The sequence below is a fragment of the Amblyomma mixtum genome, chromosome 3 (assembly GCF_055824585.1).
Source record: "Amblyomma mixtum isolate Tamu chromosome 3, ASM5582458v1, whole genome shotgun sequence".
Classification (NCBI taxonomy): Eukaryota; Metazoa; Arthropoda; class Arachnida; order Ixodida; family Ixodidae; genus Amblyomma; species Amblyomma mixtum.
In genome coordinates, this window is record NC_143014.1 from 426,920,273 (window position 1) to 426,939,094 (window position 18,822).

Sequence of the window (18,822 nt, forward strand, 5' to 3'; positions counted from 1 at the left end):
TATCTATGATGAATGCTTCATATAGTTCACGTTTGTGTTGATGATTATACTGCCTCGAAATCTGGCTTCGTCCAAGGTTAGGCGTGCAATCACAGGCAGATACGTGTTTGCCAGCGTGCTGCCGTATCCCGTGCGGATGTTGTTGGCGTGCTCTAGTAGACGGTCGTTGATGCAGCGTCCACTTTGGCCCACATAAGATGCGCCGCATGACAGCGGTATCTCGTAGATTACCTCCGTGTCACAGGTGGTGAACATTTTTTCATGTTTCTTACTGCACCGCGCTGGTTTAGGGGCATCTTCGTTCACCATTCTGCAAAGCATACTGAGCTTCCTGGGTACGGTTAGGATCAAATTCACTTCTTCCTCCGAAATCCTCCACTTCCTCTGCCTCAAAAAGCCCTCTTTAGCACTGGTGGCAATATTGATTATGTTTTGAGCTGCGATCACCTCTTTAAAGGTATCATTATTACCATCATCCGATTATTTAAAACGATGGCAGGCAGGGACCCTTTCCGGCAAAGATTCTATATCCCTGTCTGACGCCAATCACGAGCAAACTAACCCAAGAAACGACTTAAACTCCTCAGTGCACCAGGCTCACAGCCAGGTACGCTTGGGTATAATTAAGTGAGGGAAAATTCCGTTACTTAAATATCACTGTTACTCAACTTTTATATCAATATCATCATTGAATGCGGGATCTTTCCTCGCAAAAATACCATTGCGGACTATGAGGAGAGACGCAATACAAGGGTTCCTGATTAATTACGTCATTCTGGTTTTTCTCCTTGAATGATAATATAATATGAGCACACACAAGGGCGTTTTTAAATTCCTCCTGTGTCAAAAGGAAGCAACTATGGCCTGCACTGAAACAGGGACCTTAAGCTAACATCGTGCTATGCAATCAGTAACAAGCCAAAATAAATGCTACGCCACGTATGGAAAGAAAAAATAACATGAAAGGTTACCGTTTAGCGTGCGTCAGCGTGCTACAAACCCAAAGCTAAGAAACAAGTGTGGCTTACTCACACCAGTCTCATGCGCTAGGTCGCTGCTGACGCAACTGTGTACGTTTCGTTTATTTGTCATACTTTTGAAGAAGTATTTTGGTGGAGCACATAATAATGAATAATAATTTCTAGTAACAAAAACCACTACTGTGTGCTTCCTTTGGTTTACATAACAATTGTTTTTTACTATATGTATCATACGTATATCAAAACGAGCCACTCATTTAAAGCCATGTCTGCTAATCTCCCGCACTCTCGGACAAAAATTTTGAATATTGCAAAATGGTAAGATAGTCTTGTGGAAATATTGAGGGTAATGGTCCAATCTTTTGATATCTAGGAGAATCATTCTTTTCAAGTGTTTCCATCAATCGCATCAAACAGTTATGACTGCCATAGAAAACCAATGACGAATGCTTTTGATGATACCAAAAACGTTAATAGAAAAAAATTCAGGAGTACCGTCAGGTGATCTGCGGATATATTAACTGTTGTAGTTAAATCTTACGATATATGAATATCTGCGTTCATCCAAGGTTTCCCGCTAAATGCTTCCGTCCAAAATTGTTGGATATGTGAATAGCTTAACGAGGGCCTCAGTTCTGACAGCCTTGATGTCTTAGGCCGAGTAAGATGGTCCTCGCAAAGCTGCCGCACTCACCATTAGATAACGTTCCACGTAGCGCTTGCGGTATTACAACGCTTCCCACGTCCGTCGCTATGGTATAGGGTGGTGCTGGTGAGGACACCTCCAGTTCAAGCTCTACGCAACACAAATACATTCGAAAGTAGGATGATGGACAGCCGTCTATCGTCATTTCATAGAGCACCGCACGGGCATGTGGACTTCTTGGGTTCGGATCCCACCGGTGGCATGTCGCGGTCTTTTCGTCTACTTTTTAATTGTTATCTTCTAGGTAAAATGATCACACTGCTCACTTCTCATTTCTAAACACCACAAAGAAATAAAGAAATGAAAGCACACTCCCCAAAACTTTCGTTGGTTACAGGGACTGTTGGCTTCCTTCAGTACGTTTCCTTGCGAGACCTTAACATTTGATCTTGTCTGTGCACGCCGCTCTTTACTGATTTTTGTTAGTTTGTAGAAGACCCCCTGGCTATCATAGACTCATAACTTGTGACTGGGATTGCTCCGTAAAACTGAGTTTTTTTTTAACCCCACTTATTTTATAGTTACACAACGTGATATTCGTGACAAGAGGGAAGAGGAGGAGGCTAAAATCATGTTGGCGTTATGAATTTCCAAATGAGTTTACAGTCATTAATGAGATTATTAAATATTGATATACCCTGTGCCTTTCGATGGCCACCAAAATAAAGCCGATGTCCCACGTATCCAGCGTGACCAGTTTGCAGCCATGGGCGAGACTACTGAAGATAAGCCAGAAGCCGGCGATGTGCATCACTGGCCCTGTGGTAATGAGTGTGTCGTCTTTGTCAAACACAGACGGGCCAAGAAGCCTGAAAGCAAGCATTGCAGAAGCTTATTACCATACTTTGTTTGAGTTACGTGTTCACATTTATAGTCTCTTGGAAGTTAACACTTCAATATATTTATCACAACGTCTGTCAGTGTCATTAGCAATGGTCTGTCAATATATGACTTTCAAAAATGATGCTTTCTATAATATCGGAGTAATAAGAGTAATTGGGATTAACAAGTGAAAAGGCACGTTCAGGATTAACGGCAAAGTAAGGACTATTTATTTTTACGCGATACATAGAGCTGTAAATAGTTGTTACTTAGCGCTTTCTCTTGTCTTTATGCTTTTTATGCTGTGTATGATCAAGCTTTGGTGCACCGAAGCCATTCCTTTGGCCGGCGTCACCCAGCCTTAACTCCTGAACTCGATCTGTTCGCCCAGTGGAGGATTTATTCCATAGTGCTGCTTGAACCAGTCTATACAGCTGTTACTTCTGTCGTAATCGTTGAAGCTCAGCTAAATTTTAATTAAAATGCATATCTTTAAAACAAATGCTTCTCTATGGAAAGTCTCAGTAAAAGTTGGACGCCTCATTAAAATGGATAGCTTGGGTAAGCAAATGAAAGCCCGAATTTTCAGACCTGTAGAAACGATTGAGCAGCTTGCAAATCAAACTCTCCGGTGACCTTTCGAACCATGATAAACCAGTGTACGGTAGCGAAGGCGCTCGTATATCAGTGATCGCCCGAACAGGTCCGAATTCAGACCTTGATTTGCTGGTTTCATTTGTAGCTTCCAATACCATGCCAATAAAAAAAATAAAAATCCGCTATGCTCCTTGCTTTCGGTGACTGTTGGCCTCCGTCATGTATGACAATTTGTAGGAAGTTAGACTACAAGGAGGCCGTGGCTACATGCTGCGATCAGGAATGACTAGGATGCTTCAGGGAAGTAGTCGAGGGTTCGACTTCATAGCGTCTGGTCAGGAATCATGGCTTGATGAGACTCACTGGTCACTGACTATGGTCAAACACAAATGACGTTTCGGGAGCGCTACGGCTCCCTTGTTCACAGTGAGCAACTGGCTGGACGTCCCGGACGTCCGGACAGCGGGGACGTCCAGCCCGTTCCACATTGTGAACAAGGGAGCCGTAGCGCTCCCGAAATGTCATTTGTGTTTGACCATGGTCAGTGACCAGTGAATCTCATCATGCTTCAGGGAAGTATTATTCCAGCACAAAAAAAAACAAACAAAATTAGCTTGAGCGTCTCTATTATTCCTCTTTAACTTTCCGTATACAAAGTGTCAAAAGTTTACAGGCCAAGAAGGTTAGCTGCTAAGCTCTGTAATGAGGCTCTTTTATCATCCGTGAAAGTCATAACTATCAGAGTTGGGAGGACAACGGTTCCTCTCACCTTCAAGAGATTTGGAACTCTGGGGATGCAAAAATAGCCACACGTTGTGTCCCAGAAGCAAACACCACTGCTCTGAACTGTGGCAAAGGGTGTACACGAGGACCAACACTGTGGCTGTTTTGCGGAGTCTTTTCACCGTCTCGTGCGCCGTACAAAACCTAGAGGCGTTAGGTTGGAACCGGGACGGAACCCACGGGTCTGTGGTATCATCTCGAGGCCATCTTTGAAAAATGTTGCAAAACCTTTTCTCTAACTGTATGAAAGTCGTGCGGCAAACTCCTTGATAAAAGGTCACAAACAGTGGCGATGAATTGCCGAAAACTCGGTCTCCTCCTTGTAAAGGTGCATGTTCAGTGCTGCTATGCTTACCCATACATTACCACTTGTGCGATAACACTGCGGTGCGTGAGCTGCACGCCTTTAGGCAGTCCCGTGGTGCCACTTGAGTATATTATCGCCAACACCGAGTCTGGGCCGACATTCACATGCGGTTCAGGGTCGTCGAGAGGAGATTCCTTTAGTTGCGACAGAGTGGCTGCTCCTCCGGAAGCTCCGGTGATAGCGACGAACACCTGGACAGAATATAGATGTGCGCACCAAAGCTGCGGCAGTCGCAGTGAAGCATAACAGTACATATAAACCACAGGTGACGCACTTAACATTTCTGTGGTTCACGTGTGTTAATAACATACGGGATTCGTGTATCATCCTCACTGGGTATTCTTATTGTGCGCCGAGAAACGTATTTCGCACCGATATTACGCCATGAACTCGAGTGAAACCAAATGTGCGCACCTTTTTTTTGGGGGGGGGGTGGAAGGGTCGGCCTTACTAGCTGTAACAAATATTTATTTTCAATGTCAAAATTTTCTGCTGCAGTGAGCGCAGAAAGGCAACTGCATGGGGTTGTAAACATCGCCAAAATCACTTTTATCCTCCGCATATCACTAACTGGTGGCGTATTTTTTTATTTTAAAATGGCTGTGCGCAGTACTGTACACTCAAAAATAGGTGCACATTGGCTCCATGCCCATGCGGCTCCGCTCAGGGCTTTTGGCAGTGCGTTACACATACAAAGCTACAAGCATTGATTTCAAAATTCGCATTTTAGCTGGATCGTTACAATGGATTCAGTGTGCCAAATGTGAGTGAACCGAACACCTTGATTTTTCCAAACGATTGGGGTTTTTGGGACACCTTCCGCCACCTACTGCGCGCAGCTCTATTAAGCGGAGAGGCTGAAGGTGGAAGCTGAGAGAAAAGGAGAATCTGCAGCGCCGGCTTGCTCGCTCGCCTCCGCTGTAGTAGTCAGAGGGGGAGAGAAAGCACGATGGACGTTCGGCGGGGAAAGCGAGGCTATGGAACTTTTCCAGAGATCACGTTCGTACTGCAGTCGCGTACAGCATTAAGTGGCGGGTAGGTGTAAGGGGGCAGGAGGGTCACACAACGCCTAAATTCAATTCTCTGGGACACACCGAGCTCCCACGGAGCGTCGTGCTACAGAGTGTCAGCGACAGAGCCGGGCGTGTGTTGCATGGCCGAGCTGTGTACAAAACGCCTCACTCGAAGCAGTGCAAAATTCTAGACTCTAGCTGTACTCGTGCAGCCCAGCTATTGCTGCGCCTAGTGCATCATGCAACATAGCGCAAACTTTAGCACTTTTTTGCGCCTTCTGCGCGGAAAGTGCATTGATAACGAGAACGATGTTAGGCTAGCCCATTGCTACTTCTGGTTTGGTTTGGTTTATGGGGTTTAACGTCCCAAAGCGACTCAGGCTATGAGATACGCCGTAGTGAAGGGCTCCGGAAATTTCGAACACGTGGGGTTCTTTAACGTGCACTGACATCGCACAGTACACGGGCCTCTAGAATTTCTTCTCCAAAGAAATTCAACCGCCGCGGCCGGGATTGAACCCACGTCTTTCATGTCAGCAGTCGAGCACGATAACCACTGAGCCACCGCGGCGGCATCATTGCTACTTCTGTACTGGAGATGTGTGCTCGAGGACTGCAGAGGAAATTGTCGGAAGGATCGCATATGCCTCCTGCCTCCTGCACTGCATGCGCGCAAGATTCGTGGAAACGGCGCTGCTCCCAGTTCCGCGGGGATGGCGGCCAGACAGGTGTGAACGAAGTTGTGAAAAATTCTTCCTTTCCTGAAGGAGTACCAGGGAGCATGTGACACCGAAAAGAAATAATGTGAACAGGACCGAGCTCCACAGCAGGCGACGGATTCCGTGTGTCACTTTAAAGCAGGGCCTTCGCCTTTAACCTTTAATGCGCTAAATGAAAGAAGAGCACTGGAGTTGTCAGCTGAGAATTCCCAGCACCATTTAGAACCGTTATTTCAAAATGTGGTGGAGGATACAAACAGGTGCATGGACAGAGAAAAAAGAGAATTATGGGTTATATAATCTGCCCAAATAGTTACCTCAACTGAAGAAACTTCTGTGCAAGCCTGTTCAGTTTTTTTCGATGTCGTCGCCGTCACAAAAAACAAACTTTGGTTGGACATCTTCAAACTGGTACCGAGACTCTCCTGAAAAAATAAATAAATAAAAACTAAACAATGCAAAACCGGTGCAATAATATTAAGATGACTCAATAAGCTCGTTCTTTCAAGTTTGGATCTATTTGTACACAGTTTAAACACGAAATCTTAGGAGGATAAAAAGCTCCCATACTACAGGTTGTTAAGGTGTTAAGGCAGACAGGTTGTTAAGGTGGTTTAAGAGGTGACTGTGATAAAGCTTCGCCCTATGGCCACCACTAACCTTCGGTGAGATTGGTCTTGATCAAAGCGACGGTGCCCCCAGCAAAGAGAGTGCCGCATATGGCGACTAGGAGCTCATTGCTGGTGGCGGCCTGGAAAGCGACCACATCTCCCGGGCGCAGGCCGAGTCTCCGAAGCCCCGCCGCAACCCTGCGGCATGTATCCAGTAGTTCGCCGAAGGTGTACCGAGAGCCAGACTTGGCATCAACCTGTGAGAGAGCATATGACGGCAAATCAACATAGAGCGGCAGGAGCATGACACCTTGCATTGGGAAAATTCCCACGCTTTTTGGTCTCTTCCGACGCTAAGTGAAACTGTTCTACATCTCTTCTCCGAACTCTGAGATCTTTACTACTGAGCCTCGTCAGTTATTCATACCTTAACAGCATTTTCACTGGCTCAGATGAAAACTCGGGTATTTACTACGACCACTGAGCTGACCCATCTGCAACGGAGGAAGTGTACACATATATCGAGCTGGAAAAAAGCGCGATCAGAAATGCCTTGCTTTGTTTCATCGAGCTCTTCGCCTCCTAGACTACAGCTCATCTTCGCCCATTCTTCGTGCAAACTGCTCGAGACTGGAACAGCCTGCCAATCGACTCCGTGCACCACTCCGATCCAATGCACTTCAAAGCTGCCATCCAATCTCCCATTAGTGACACATTCAGCCCATCCCTCATGTAATACCCCATTCCTGGAGCATTTGAGGTATTGATAATAAATAAATAAATAAATAAATAAATAAATTTAGCGCTGAAAAGTTCTAGGTAAATTTCTTTTCAGGGGTGGGGCTACAGGTATGAAGTGCAAGTGATATATCATTAAATAAACACTTGCGAGTTTTGAACCCAGTACTTGATTTTAAAATTACAAATATGCTTAAATCTCACCAACATTTCAAGAATTTCCATCACTGTTGTCATGAACAAAGGCGGCTTTCACTTGTGTGTCCTAGCTTAATTGTGTACCCTCAGGGGCTGTATTCAAGGCCAAAAGTAATCACACTTCATGGTTTACTTCAAAGCTGTATAGTTGAACCCTTACAGCTTGCCTAAGGGCGAAAAGGTCTTGGAAGGTATGCAAAAATGATCTCCTAATCTTACAGAAATTTGGAGCTTGAAAGGTGGCAGAAACCAACCTCGCAGCAATTACTGTTGGCAAAGATTGCACTAGTTAAAGGACGTGACGCTAGTCACTCAGGGTCGACAATTTAAAAAGTTTGCTGCTCGGAGCCGCTTCTGAGGCTCAGTGTCGTCTACAACATACAACAGAAACAACAAAAAGCACAACTGTCATACAATCATGTGGGGCTGCATGCTTCTGAGGCTCAGTGTCGTTTACAACATAGAGTAGAAACAACAAAAAGCACAACTGTCATAAAATCATGCGAGGCTGCATGCTTCTGACGCTCAGTGTCGTTTACAACATACAACAGAAACAACAAAAAGCACAACTGTCATACAATCATGCGGGACTGCATAATCGCGCTAATGATTTCGCGAACCGGCTTATGCTCATCACCTTTTGATTTGTTCTTTTTAAAGCTGAGACATTTGGCAATACTTCAAGCTACGATAGTCCTCAGTAAAGACAAATATGGTATTCACACCTCCATGAATACAGTACTTAAACCTCCCATTACAGATGTAGAGACACTGTTATTTGTAACTTTTCTGGACTCTGAGCCTTGGTTGCTGTGTGTGTTGTCACTCATCGATAAACAACAGGGGCATATACTCGGTTGACGCGTGGGGATAGGTGCAGCTCTTTCTCTCGTACGCTTTCATTATCAGAAGCGCACAATATTTGCTTTTCTGGAACAAGTCGGATCAAAACGCACCGCTTCTACATTTTCAGGTGTAAGACAGAACATTCATTTAGCTTACGGCAAAAGTTGCGTTTATCTGCTATGAATGCCGAGGAGGGTGTTATTCATTCGCGCTGCATCTAGTTAAGCGCAGATGAATAGGCTGTGCAAGTGAAGATTTACGGCAAGCCAGATTGTAATTCGTCGAAAATGCGTTCACGTTCCTTTGTTGCGGACGCGCTTTGCAACATAAGTGTTCTTTTGTTCTCCTTTCGACTTCTTCCATTCAGATTGGCAAGGTGGGTGGAGTTGGGTGCCGCACAACAAAATAAAACTAGATATGCTGACAGGTTATTCAAACGAGAGACCGCCTTCTCACAGTACTATTTCTCTTGCAGGGAAGCTTTTACTGAACTGTTTGCAGCGAATAGGCAACGCTGTATGCCGCCGCAGTGGCTCAGTGGTTATGGTGCTCGACTCCTGACCCAAAAGACGCGGATTCGATCCCGGGCGCGGCGGCTAGAATTTCTTTGGAGAGAAATTCTAGAGGCCCGTGTACTGTGCGATGTCAGTGCACGTTAAAGAACCCCAGGTGGTCGAAATTTTCGGAGCCCTTAACTACGGCGTCTCTCATAGCCTGAGTCGCTTTGGGACGTTAAACCCCATAAACCAACCAAACCAACCAGCAGCGCTTTATAATGTTCAAGGTGGAAAAAATGTTTTAAGAGCCGTTTTTGGGTAAAACTTGTTCACAAGCGACAAAACTAAAGCTGGCCTAGCGCTGTGATTTCAAGTTCTTGGCTTACCACTCGCAGCAGTTTGATGGTTCTGTATGCCAACTTATCAAAATTTCTATCAAACACATCCTTATCCAGTCCTGAAAAGATACAACAGCACGCAACGACCCTAAAACGAATACATTTCGTTTAATAGATATCGCCAGATATGCAGAAAACAGCCGTCCGTTTCTCTTATCGGCGTGCCAGCTAACATTAATGTTTGACGACGTAAAGTTTTATATTATTCTTGGTAGGCTGCCAGTGTAATTAATCGCTGTCTGAAAACGACGCCCGTTCTGCCAGCCTCATATGTTAGAGGGCAATAGCGATCCAGACGTCGTTGTCTAGCCCCAGCTGCCGCCACGTGTGCGACCCCGTTGCGCTCGTTTGGTTCAAAACGAGACAACAAAATTGAAGTTCTGCGCTCGGTACAAGCTATGCAACAAAGGCCCATTTCTAACGCGCGATGACCTGCGGAGGCAAACTTGCAATAATAGAGAAACCTGTCGTTGGGTGGGTGATATATTGAACCAAAGTGCGAGAGCTGCAAGGCGTAGCGGCCACAGGGTCCCAGCCGAAATGACCTCACCGCCAGTGGTGATTTTCCGCTCTTTGCACGGTTGAGGAGCTTGAAAAACAGCGTTTCGCAAAAAAAAAAAACGCAAAGTTATGCGACCGGCCATAGTTCCAGCTCTTTCGCAAGTCCTAAACTCACTTCTTTATTTACTTATTTACAATACACTGCTAGCCTTACCCGCAGGCTGTTGCAGGAAAGGAACTAAAATATGCCTACAGCCTGGTTCCTCTAGACGAAATAAAGCAAAGAAAATCCTTGGTTGCAATACACGTAGTGGTAAGTAAAGAATATGTAGAGAGACAATCCTATATACAGGATTGTCTCTCTACATATTCTTTACTTACCACTAGGTGTATTGCAACCAAGGGTTTTCTTTGCTTTTTTTCGTCTAGAGGAACCAGGCTGTACGCATATTTTAGTTCCTTTCCTGCAACAGCCTACGGGGAAGGCTAGCAGTGTATTGCAAATAAGTAAATAAAGAAGTGAGTTTAGGACTTGCGAAAGAGCTGGAACTATGGCCGGTCGCATAACTTTGCGTTTTTTTTCTTTTTTTTTCCTATATACAGGCCGCCTATATACAGACATTCCTATATACAGACAATCCTATATACAGGCCGCCGCGGTGGCTCAGCGGTTATGGTGCTCGGCTGCTGCCCCAAAAGACGCGGGTTCGATCCCGTCCGCGGCGGCTAGAATTTCTTTGGAGGAGAAATTCTAGAGGCCCGTGTACTGTGCGATGTCAGTGCACGTTAAAGAACCCCAGGTGGTCGAAATTTCCGGAGCCCTCCAGTACGGCGTCTCTCATAGCCTCAGTCGCTTTGGGACGTTAAACCCCATAAACCAAACCAATCCTATATACAGAAAAAGTAGCAAAAAGTAAACAAGTCCAAAATACGGCACGTACACTCAACCAAGGTTTCACAAGGCGTCCAAGAAAAAAGATGTAAAGTGCAATTGAGAATATTATTCGGTAGAAGTGTCCAGTCTCGGACGGTTTCAGGAGAGTGGAAATCTGAGTGCGTCAGTTCGAAAAATGTATACCCGCAAGTTGGGTATAGTTTGGCTTATGGTGGTTTAATGTACCAAAGTGACTCATGCTACGAGGGACGCCGTAGTGGAGGGCTCCGGAAATTTGGACCACCTGTGGTTCTTGAACGTGCACTGGCATCCTACAGGCCACGGGCCTTTAGCATTTCGCCTCAATCAACAATGCCACCGCTGCGCCCGTAGTCGAACCCCGCATCTCTCGGGTGAGCAGCCGCGCACCATGACCACTGAGCCACAGCGGCGGCTATTCCCACAAGTGCTTGCCATGTTTTGCTCTTGAATTCACGGCGTTTGGGGATGTCATGTAATTATGTTCATCTACCTTGAATGCGTTGCGGAAAACTAGAAAAAGAAATGTAATACTTAAGTAACTGGCACAATTTTGAATCGATGGAAGACCCGCTTTGTGCAAACGTTGTGTCGGGGAATCGCTACGACGGTAACGGACTGTTGTATACGAACCTTATCGCTTCCCGCTGAACGCTCTCCCGTTTGAGATTAGAGTGGTTATGAGTTATTGGTGTTTAACGTCCCAAAGCGACTCAGGCTATTAAGGACGCCTTAGGGAAGGGCTCCCGAAATTTCGACCACCTGCGGTTCTTTAACGGGCACTAACATTGCACAGGACACGGGCATCTATAATTTCGCCTCCATCGAAATTCGACACCCGTGGACGGCATCGAACCCGCGTCTTTCGGGTCAGCAGCCGACATCCATGACCACTGAGCCAAGGTGGCGGTGGAACAGAATAGTTAGTAGGTGCAAACCAACAAACGATATTGCCGCGAATGTTTGTAGTGCTTCCGGCACGCCGCTTTATCCCTTTGTTTGTGATGCAAAACACCACTAGATTTATCTCGATTGATCGAATCCAGGCGGAGCGGATCTACGTTGTTCCAGAGTGTCCCAGTAACTTTCCAACCTTTATCTAGAAAGTTTGCTATCAGCTTTAAAAAGAGCATGGCCGAGAGCGGCGGGCATTCTGTTCGACGACCACCGAGCACGCTTGTTGCTACGCCGCCGCCGAGTGATTCAGTTCTTTTCGGGCGCAAATCAGCCCAAATAAAAAGTTTTGTTTAGAAGCGATTCTCGCTGTTTTCCTGTCCACCGGACTGCAGTGACCACTACGTGACATCTGGTGGCGGTGCTGCGCTGCTATCCAGCTGTGCCCCTCACGATGGCACCTTGAGCACAGCAAACGCCTGCCGTGCTTCGCCAGCCCCGTCAGCCACCGACTTTCCTAGGAGAACCACATGAAGATGTGGAAGACTCGCTGGACTTGTACGACCGTGGGGCAGCGCTGAACACCTGGGACGACAGCGCTAAGCTTCGAAATGTTTATTTTGCATTGGATGGCACTGCGAGAACGTGGTTTGAAAACCACGAATCTTCCCTCACGACCTGGGCTACCTTCAAGAAGCAGCTAGTGGGTACGTTTGCCAGCGTCGTACGTAAGGAAAGAGCAGAGGTCCTGCTGCAGACAAGAATTCAACTCCCAAACGAGGCCGTGACTACGTATATGGAAGATATGAAACGCCTTTTCAGGCTCGCCAACCCCGACATGCTTGAAGAAAAGGAGCTGTGCTCATGATGCGTGGCGTGAAGGAGCAACTTTTCGCCGGCCTGATCCAGGATCCTCCACAAACCGTCGCCGTGTTTGAAGCTGAAACTTCAACCATCGAAAAGACCCTGGACGCCCGGACCCGGCACTACAACCGACCACTTGAAGTTGGTTTGGTTGGTTTATGAGGTTTAACGTCCCAAAGCGACTAAGGTTATGAGAGACGCCTTAGTGGGGGGCTCCGGAAATTTCGACCACCTGGGGTTCTTTAACGTGTACTGACATCGCACAGTACACGGGCCTCTAGAATTTCTCCTCCAAAGAAATTCAACCGCCGCGGCCGGGATCGAACCCGCGTCTTTTGGGTCAGCAGCCGAGCACCATAACCACTGAGCCACCGCGGCGGCCCACTTGAAGTGCTGCCGACAAGCCCCCCACAAGATACCCCTGCAAGCGAGTACAAACTTTGAGATCTAATACGCGAAATTGTTCGCAAAAAACTTCGTCGACTGCTGCCATCCCTAACACAGCCGATACAGGAGGCTCAGGTGGCGGCCTCGCTCACGGACATTATCCGTGAAGAAGTGCATAATGCACTTGGCTCCCCTTCACCAAAGACACCAACGGAAGCTACACCTATGACCTACGCCGCAGCACTACGCAGTCCTCCGCCTCGACGAGAGCCCCCAAGCCGTCTTCGACGGGCACCAGCTCTACAACAACGAAGTCCCCTAGCTTCCGCCCGCCCACCTTATGAGCGAAGCACGGAACAAGGAAGTGCGACCAGTGGAGGACTCCCGACAGCCGCCCATTATGTTTGCATTGGGGCCCACACTCCTCCACTGTCCCTACAGACGCATCGGGCTGCGAGGTTTCGCCATCGACGCCCCTGGACCGCTTCCCGGCCAGCGACCACGGGAAATCGACGACTACCTGCGTAGAGGGGAGCACGCGTCTTCAAGCCGTCTTTCCCACTCCCCGTCGCCATCCACCACACGATTTCCATCACCGGGCCGAAGCTAGGCCGCGGCTGTCCGGAGAAGGTCCCCTAGCCCTCGTAGGGGAAACTAAATAAAGCAACCTGTGGAGGTTAGGTTGCTTGCCGAGGAAACGACGAAGATTCTCTAGCGACCACGCCATATGAAGATGTTGCACCCACTACGTCGACGCCGTATACAACGACAACCGCGACCACGACGCGAAGCACCTTCAAAACGACGCCGCCATCAAGAAAAGCTTCCACCAAACACCCCACCCACGATTCACATACCCGCCGAAGCCGTAACCCGACGCCGAGGACGACGTGCAACTCCAGAGCCAGGACATCCGACTTATAAGTGGTTATCGACGGCCGGAAAGTCACCGCTCTAGTCGACACAGGAGCTGATTATTCGGTGATGAGCGGACCATTTGCTGCGCAGCTGATACAAGTAATGACCGCTTGGGACGGCCCTCAAATTCGCACCACAGGGGGCCACCTCATTACGCCATCAGGACGATGCACAGTGCGAGTGACCCTCAAGGGACATACCTATCCCGCGACCTTCGTAGTGCTACGCCAATGTTCCCGCGAAGTGATCTTGGGCATGGATTTCCTCAATGAGCATAAGGCGATCATCGACCTGCGATACAAGCTGATCACACTTTCCTCGGACAAGGCCATCCCGTCGATGAGAACTCCAGAACATCGCGTTGCACTTAGTGTCCAGGAGGAACAAGTGAGTGTCCCACCCCGCTCAAGCGTCATCGTCACCGTAGGCGCCACGGAAGCGAATAACACAGAGGCCATTATCGATGGGACCATGCAGTTGCTTCTCGACCAAGGAATTGGCATCGCAAGAGGCATCGCACATTTCCGCAAAAGACAAGCTGAAGTACTTCTAATTTCAGCGAAGAATACCGCCACGTTAACAGAGGAACGACGATTGCTTTCCTCGATGAAATATCCGACATACGAGACTCATTCGGCCTCTCCAATTCATCCGTGGAAGATTCGCCTAACAAAGAGAATTCGCCCACTTTCGACATAAACCCAGCCCTGCCCCGGACCAGACAAGACCAGATCCGCAATCTCCTTCGAAGCTACAGCGAGTGCTTCTCGTCATCGCCGAAAGTCCGACAAACGCCAATTCGCAAACATCGCATTACAACGACCAGCACGCCCGACCTCTGCGTCAAAGCCCCTACCGAGTGTCGCCGCGAGAACGACAAGCCATCCAGAACCACGTGGAAGAAATGCTGCGCGATGACGTTATTCAGCCTTCAAAGAGCCCCTGGGTGGCACCAGTTGTTCTAGTAAGAACGAAAGACGGTGCACTTCGATTCTGCGTTCATTACCGCCGCTTGAACAACACCACAAAGAAGGACGTCTACCCCCTCCCCCGCATCGACGACACACTGGACCGGCTCTGCAACGCTAAGTATTTCTCATCGATGGACCTAAAGAGCGGCTACTGGCAAATAGATGTCTACAAGAGAGATCCCAAGAAGACCGCATTCATCACTCCAGATGGCCTCTTTGAGTTAAAGGTGGTGCCGTTTGGTCTCTATTCCGCACCAGCGACATCTCAGCGAGTGATGGATATAGTGCTGGCAGGCCTGAAGTGGCTGATTTGTCTGGTATATTTAGATGACGTCGTTGTTTTCGCCTCGAACTTTGAGGAGCACCTGAAAACGCTTCGAACAATACTAGACGCAATCAAGTCGCCCGGGCTAACCTTGAAAGCAGAGAAGTGCAACTTTGCCTATGAAGAGCTGCTGTTTCTAGGCCACGTTGTTAGCAAGGAGGGAGTACGCCAGAGCCGCAAAAAACAGCTGCTATCGCAATGTTTCCACCACCGGCCGATAAGAAAGCTGTGCGCAGATTCCTCGCACTGTGCGCGTATTATCGACGTTTCTTAAAGAACGTTTCGCGCATCGCCGAGCCACTGACCCGCCTGACAAAGACAGATGTGCCATATAAGTGGGAAGCGCCGCAAGCAGACGCCTTCAAGGAACTTCACCGCCGTTTCAGTCCCCACCGATCCTCGCGGACTTTGATGAAAGCGCTGACACTGAAATTCATACCGACGCAAGTAGTGTGGGCCTAGGTGCTGTCGTCGTTCAGAAAACTGACGGGGTGGAGAAGGTCACCGCATACGCTAGCCGTTCTCTGTCCAAAGCCAAGGCTAATTATTCGACACCTGAGAAGGAGTGACTTGCCATCATCTGGGCTACGTCGAAATTCCGCCCCTACCTGTACGCACGACAATTGAAGGTGGTCAGCGATCACTATGCGATCTGCTTGCTTGCCAGTTTGAAGGACCCCTCCGGCCGCCTCTTTCGATGGAGCCCGCGCCTCCAGGAGTCTGACGTCACCGTCGTTTACAAGACTGGACGCAAGCACTCTGACGCCGACTGCCTGGCACGAGCCCCTATAGATGCACCGCCGCCAGACGACGATGAGGACGCTTTCCTGGGACCCATCAGGTCCAGCTCTTTTGCAGAACAGCAACACTCCGATCCCGACCTAAAATGCCTCATCGAGTACTTGGAAGGCAAGGTTTCCTCACCGCCGCCTCGTTCAAAAGAGGATTATCCTCTTTCTGTTTACAGAATGATGTCCTCGTGAAGAAGAACTTTGCAGCGAACAAAATAGCCTACCTCCTTGTTGTACCTGCAAGTCTGCTCGGAGAAGTTCTTCAGGCTTCACACAACGAGCCGACAGCTGGACATCTCGGGTTTTCTCGCACCCTCCGCCGCATTCAAGACAAATATTACTGGCCCCGACTGTCTGCCGATGTCGCACATACTATGTGAAAACCTGCCGAGATTCCCAGTGTCGAAAGACTCCTCCAACCCGACCAGCAGGATTTCTTAATCCCATTGAACCCCCCTCAAGGCACTTTCAGCAGATTGGCATGCACTTGCTTGGCCCTTTCCTGAAGTAAACATCTGGAAATAAGTGGATCATTTTAGCGACTGACTAACTAACCCGCTACGCCGAGGCAAAAGCCCTACCGAAAGGAACAGCAGCAGAAGTCGCCAAATTTTTCGTGGAGTGCATTCTTCTGCGACACGGCACCCTCGATGTGCTCATCACGGACGGAGGAACAGCACTCACGGCGGAACGGACACAAGCCATCCTGCGTTACAGCCAAACCAGCCACCGGAGGACAACTGCATCAACATAGCATAGTGGGCGAGTTGGTATTGCATATTTAAAGAACGAAACAGCGCAACTAAAACGAAGGAGCAAGACAAAGAGAGACACGAACATGCGCTGACTTACAACTGACTGTTTTAATCGGATAATCACATATAAATAATCTCTAATCGCTGCGTCACAGCCTCACGTCGTCATCGCAAACTACTAACATAAAAAGAACGGAAAACCATTGGCGAACAGTAAGCACCTACAGGCTCCCACGGTTTTCCAACAGATATATCTCGCGCTTAGACAAGGCCATCGAAGTGCTGCACACACTAGAGTCAACTTCTGTGCAGATATGATACGCCTCTACTACTTCCCGTACTAGTTGCTCTCTATGGCGATACAGCACAGCAGTGTTGTCAAAGTACGGAGTGCATAGGCAGGATTTGCAATGTGCAGCCAGTTTTGATGACCCGGAGCCACTCAAAGAATTAGCGTGTTCCAAAAGGCGTTCGTTGAGGCACCTGCCTGTTTGACCCACATAGAAATGGCCACACGAGAACGGAATCCTGTAGACGACTCCAACTCTGCACTGCACAAACTGAGTGGAATGACGGATTCCGCACCCTTCTGTAGCGTTGCCGTTTTCTTTCTTGCGTTTCACGGACGCCGGAACCTTGCTCAGCTTATTAGGCGCTGAAAACAGGACCTTGCCCCCAAACTTCGCCGCTATCTTCTTCCATCTGTGAGACAGCCGATAGCGGATAGCGGCGAAGATTGGGGGCGAAGCTTGGGGGGCGAAGATAGCAGCGAAGTTTGGGGGCAAGGTCCTGTTTTCAGCGCCTAATAAGCTGAGCAAGGTTCCGGCGTCCGTGAAACGCAAGAAAGAAAACGGCAACGCCACAGAAGGGTGCGGAATCCGTCATGCCACTCAGTTTGTGCAGTGCAGAGTTGGAGTCGTCTACAGGATTCCGTTCTCGTGTGGCCATTTCTACGTGGGTCAAACAGGCAGGTGGCTCAACGAACGCCTTTTGGAACACGCTAATTCTTTGCGCGGCTCCGGGTTGTCAAAACTTGCTGCGCATTGCAAATCCTGCCTATGCACTCCGTACTTTGACAACACTGTTGTGCTGTATCGCCATAAAGAGCAACTAGTACGACAAGTAGTAGAGGCGTATCATATCTCTACAGAAGTTGACTCATGTGTGAGCAGCACTTCGATGGCCTTGTCTAAGCGCGAGATATATCTGTTGGAAAAGTGTTGGAGCCTGTAGGTGCTTACTTTTCGCCAATGGTTTTCCGTTCTTTTTATGTTAGTAGATTGCGATGACGACGTGAGGCTGTGACGCAGCGATTAGAGAATATTTATATGTGGTTTTCCGATAAAAACAGTCAGTTGTAAGTCAGCGCGTGTTCGTGTCTCTCTTTTTCTTGGTCCTTCGTTTTAGTTGCGCTGTTTCGTTCTTTAAAGACAACTGCATACCATCCACAGACCAACGAACTGACAGAGCGCCTGAGCAAAACTATCGCCGATATGCTCGCCATGTATGTCGATAGGGAACACAAAACCTGGGACGTTATCCTGCCTTACATCGTATTGGAATACAACACCGCAGTGCAGGAGTCCACCCAGATGACTCCTTTTAGGCTCGTCCATGGCACGGAGGTCACGACCACGCTAGACGCCATGCTGCCCAATGATACCGAAGAAGATAATGTCGACGTCGACGCCTACCTTCAACGAGCAGAAGAAGCCCGAAGACTTGCCAGATTACGGATCAAAGACCAGCAGCGGACTGATGCCAGACGCTACAACGTACGAAGACGCAACGCGGAATACAAGCCAGAAGACCGAGTCTGGGTTTGGACGCCCATTCGCCGCCGCGGATTGAGCGAAAAACTTTTGCGCCGCTATTTCGGCTCGTACAAGGTCCTTCGACGGCCAGGTGAACTGGACTACGAAGTCGTCCCTGACGGCATTACTGCATCCCATCGACGCCGCGTACGACCAGAAGTTGTCCATGTCGTCCGCCCAAACCCGTATTATGCGCGCTAAAGCACGGTGTGTTTACACCCTTGGTGTTTATTTTTACACAATCCGTTTTAGTTAGTTATGGCCGCATTGCGTACTAAGCATCAAGTTGGTGCTTCTTTGAGATGGGAGTAATGCCGCGAATGTTTGTAGTGTTTGTTCATTCTTCAAAGCTGCCGGCACGCCGCTTTATCGATTTGTTTGTGATGCAAGACGCGCCTAGATTTATCTCGATTG

General features: G+C 48.3%; 1 protein-coding gene across 1 annotated transcript in view; it reads right to left on the reverse strand.

The window, feature by feature from the left end:
* LOC149357988 (uncharacterized) overlaps positions 1-18,576 on the reverse strand; it is a 38,668-nt gene extending 20,092 nt beyond the window's left edge. Inside the window, exons 1-7 of the mRNA XM_089576703.1 lie at positions 18,481-18,576; positions 13,069-13,354; positions 12,045-12,100; positions 6,648-6,855; positions 6,372-6,412; positions 4,244-4,446; positions 2,324-2,495 (exon numbers count right to left, since the gene is read on the reverse strand). Coding sequence (XP_089432829.1) covers positions 2,324-2,495; positions 4,244-4,446; positions 6,372-6,412; positions 6,648-6,855; positions 12,045-12,100; positions 13,069-13,354; positions 18,481-18,576 — 1,062 coding nt within the window. The remainder of the gene's footprint in view (positions 1-2,323; positions 2,496-4,243; positions 4,447-6,371; positions 6,413-6,647; positions 6,856-12,044; positions 12,101-13,068; positions 13,355-18,480) is intronic.
* Positions 18,577-18,822: the final 246 nt, after the last annotated feature.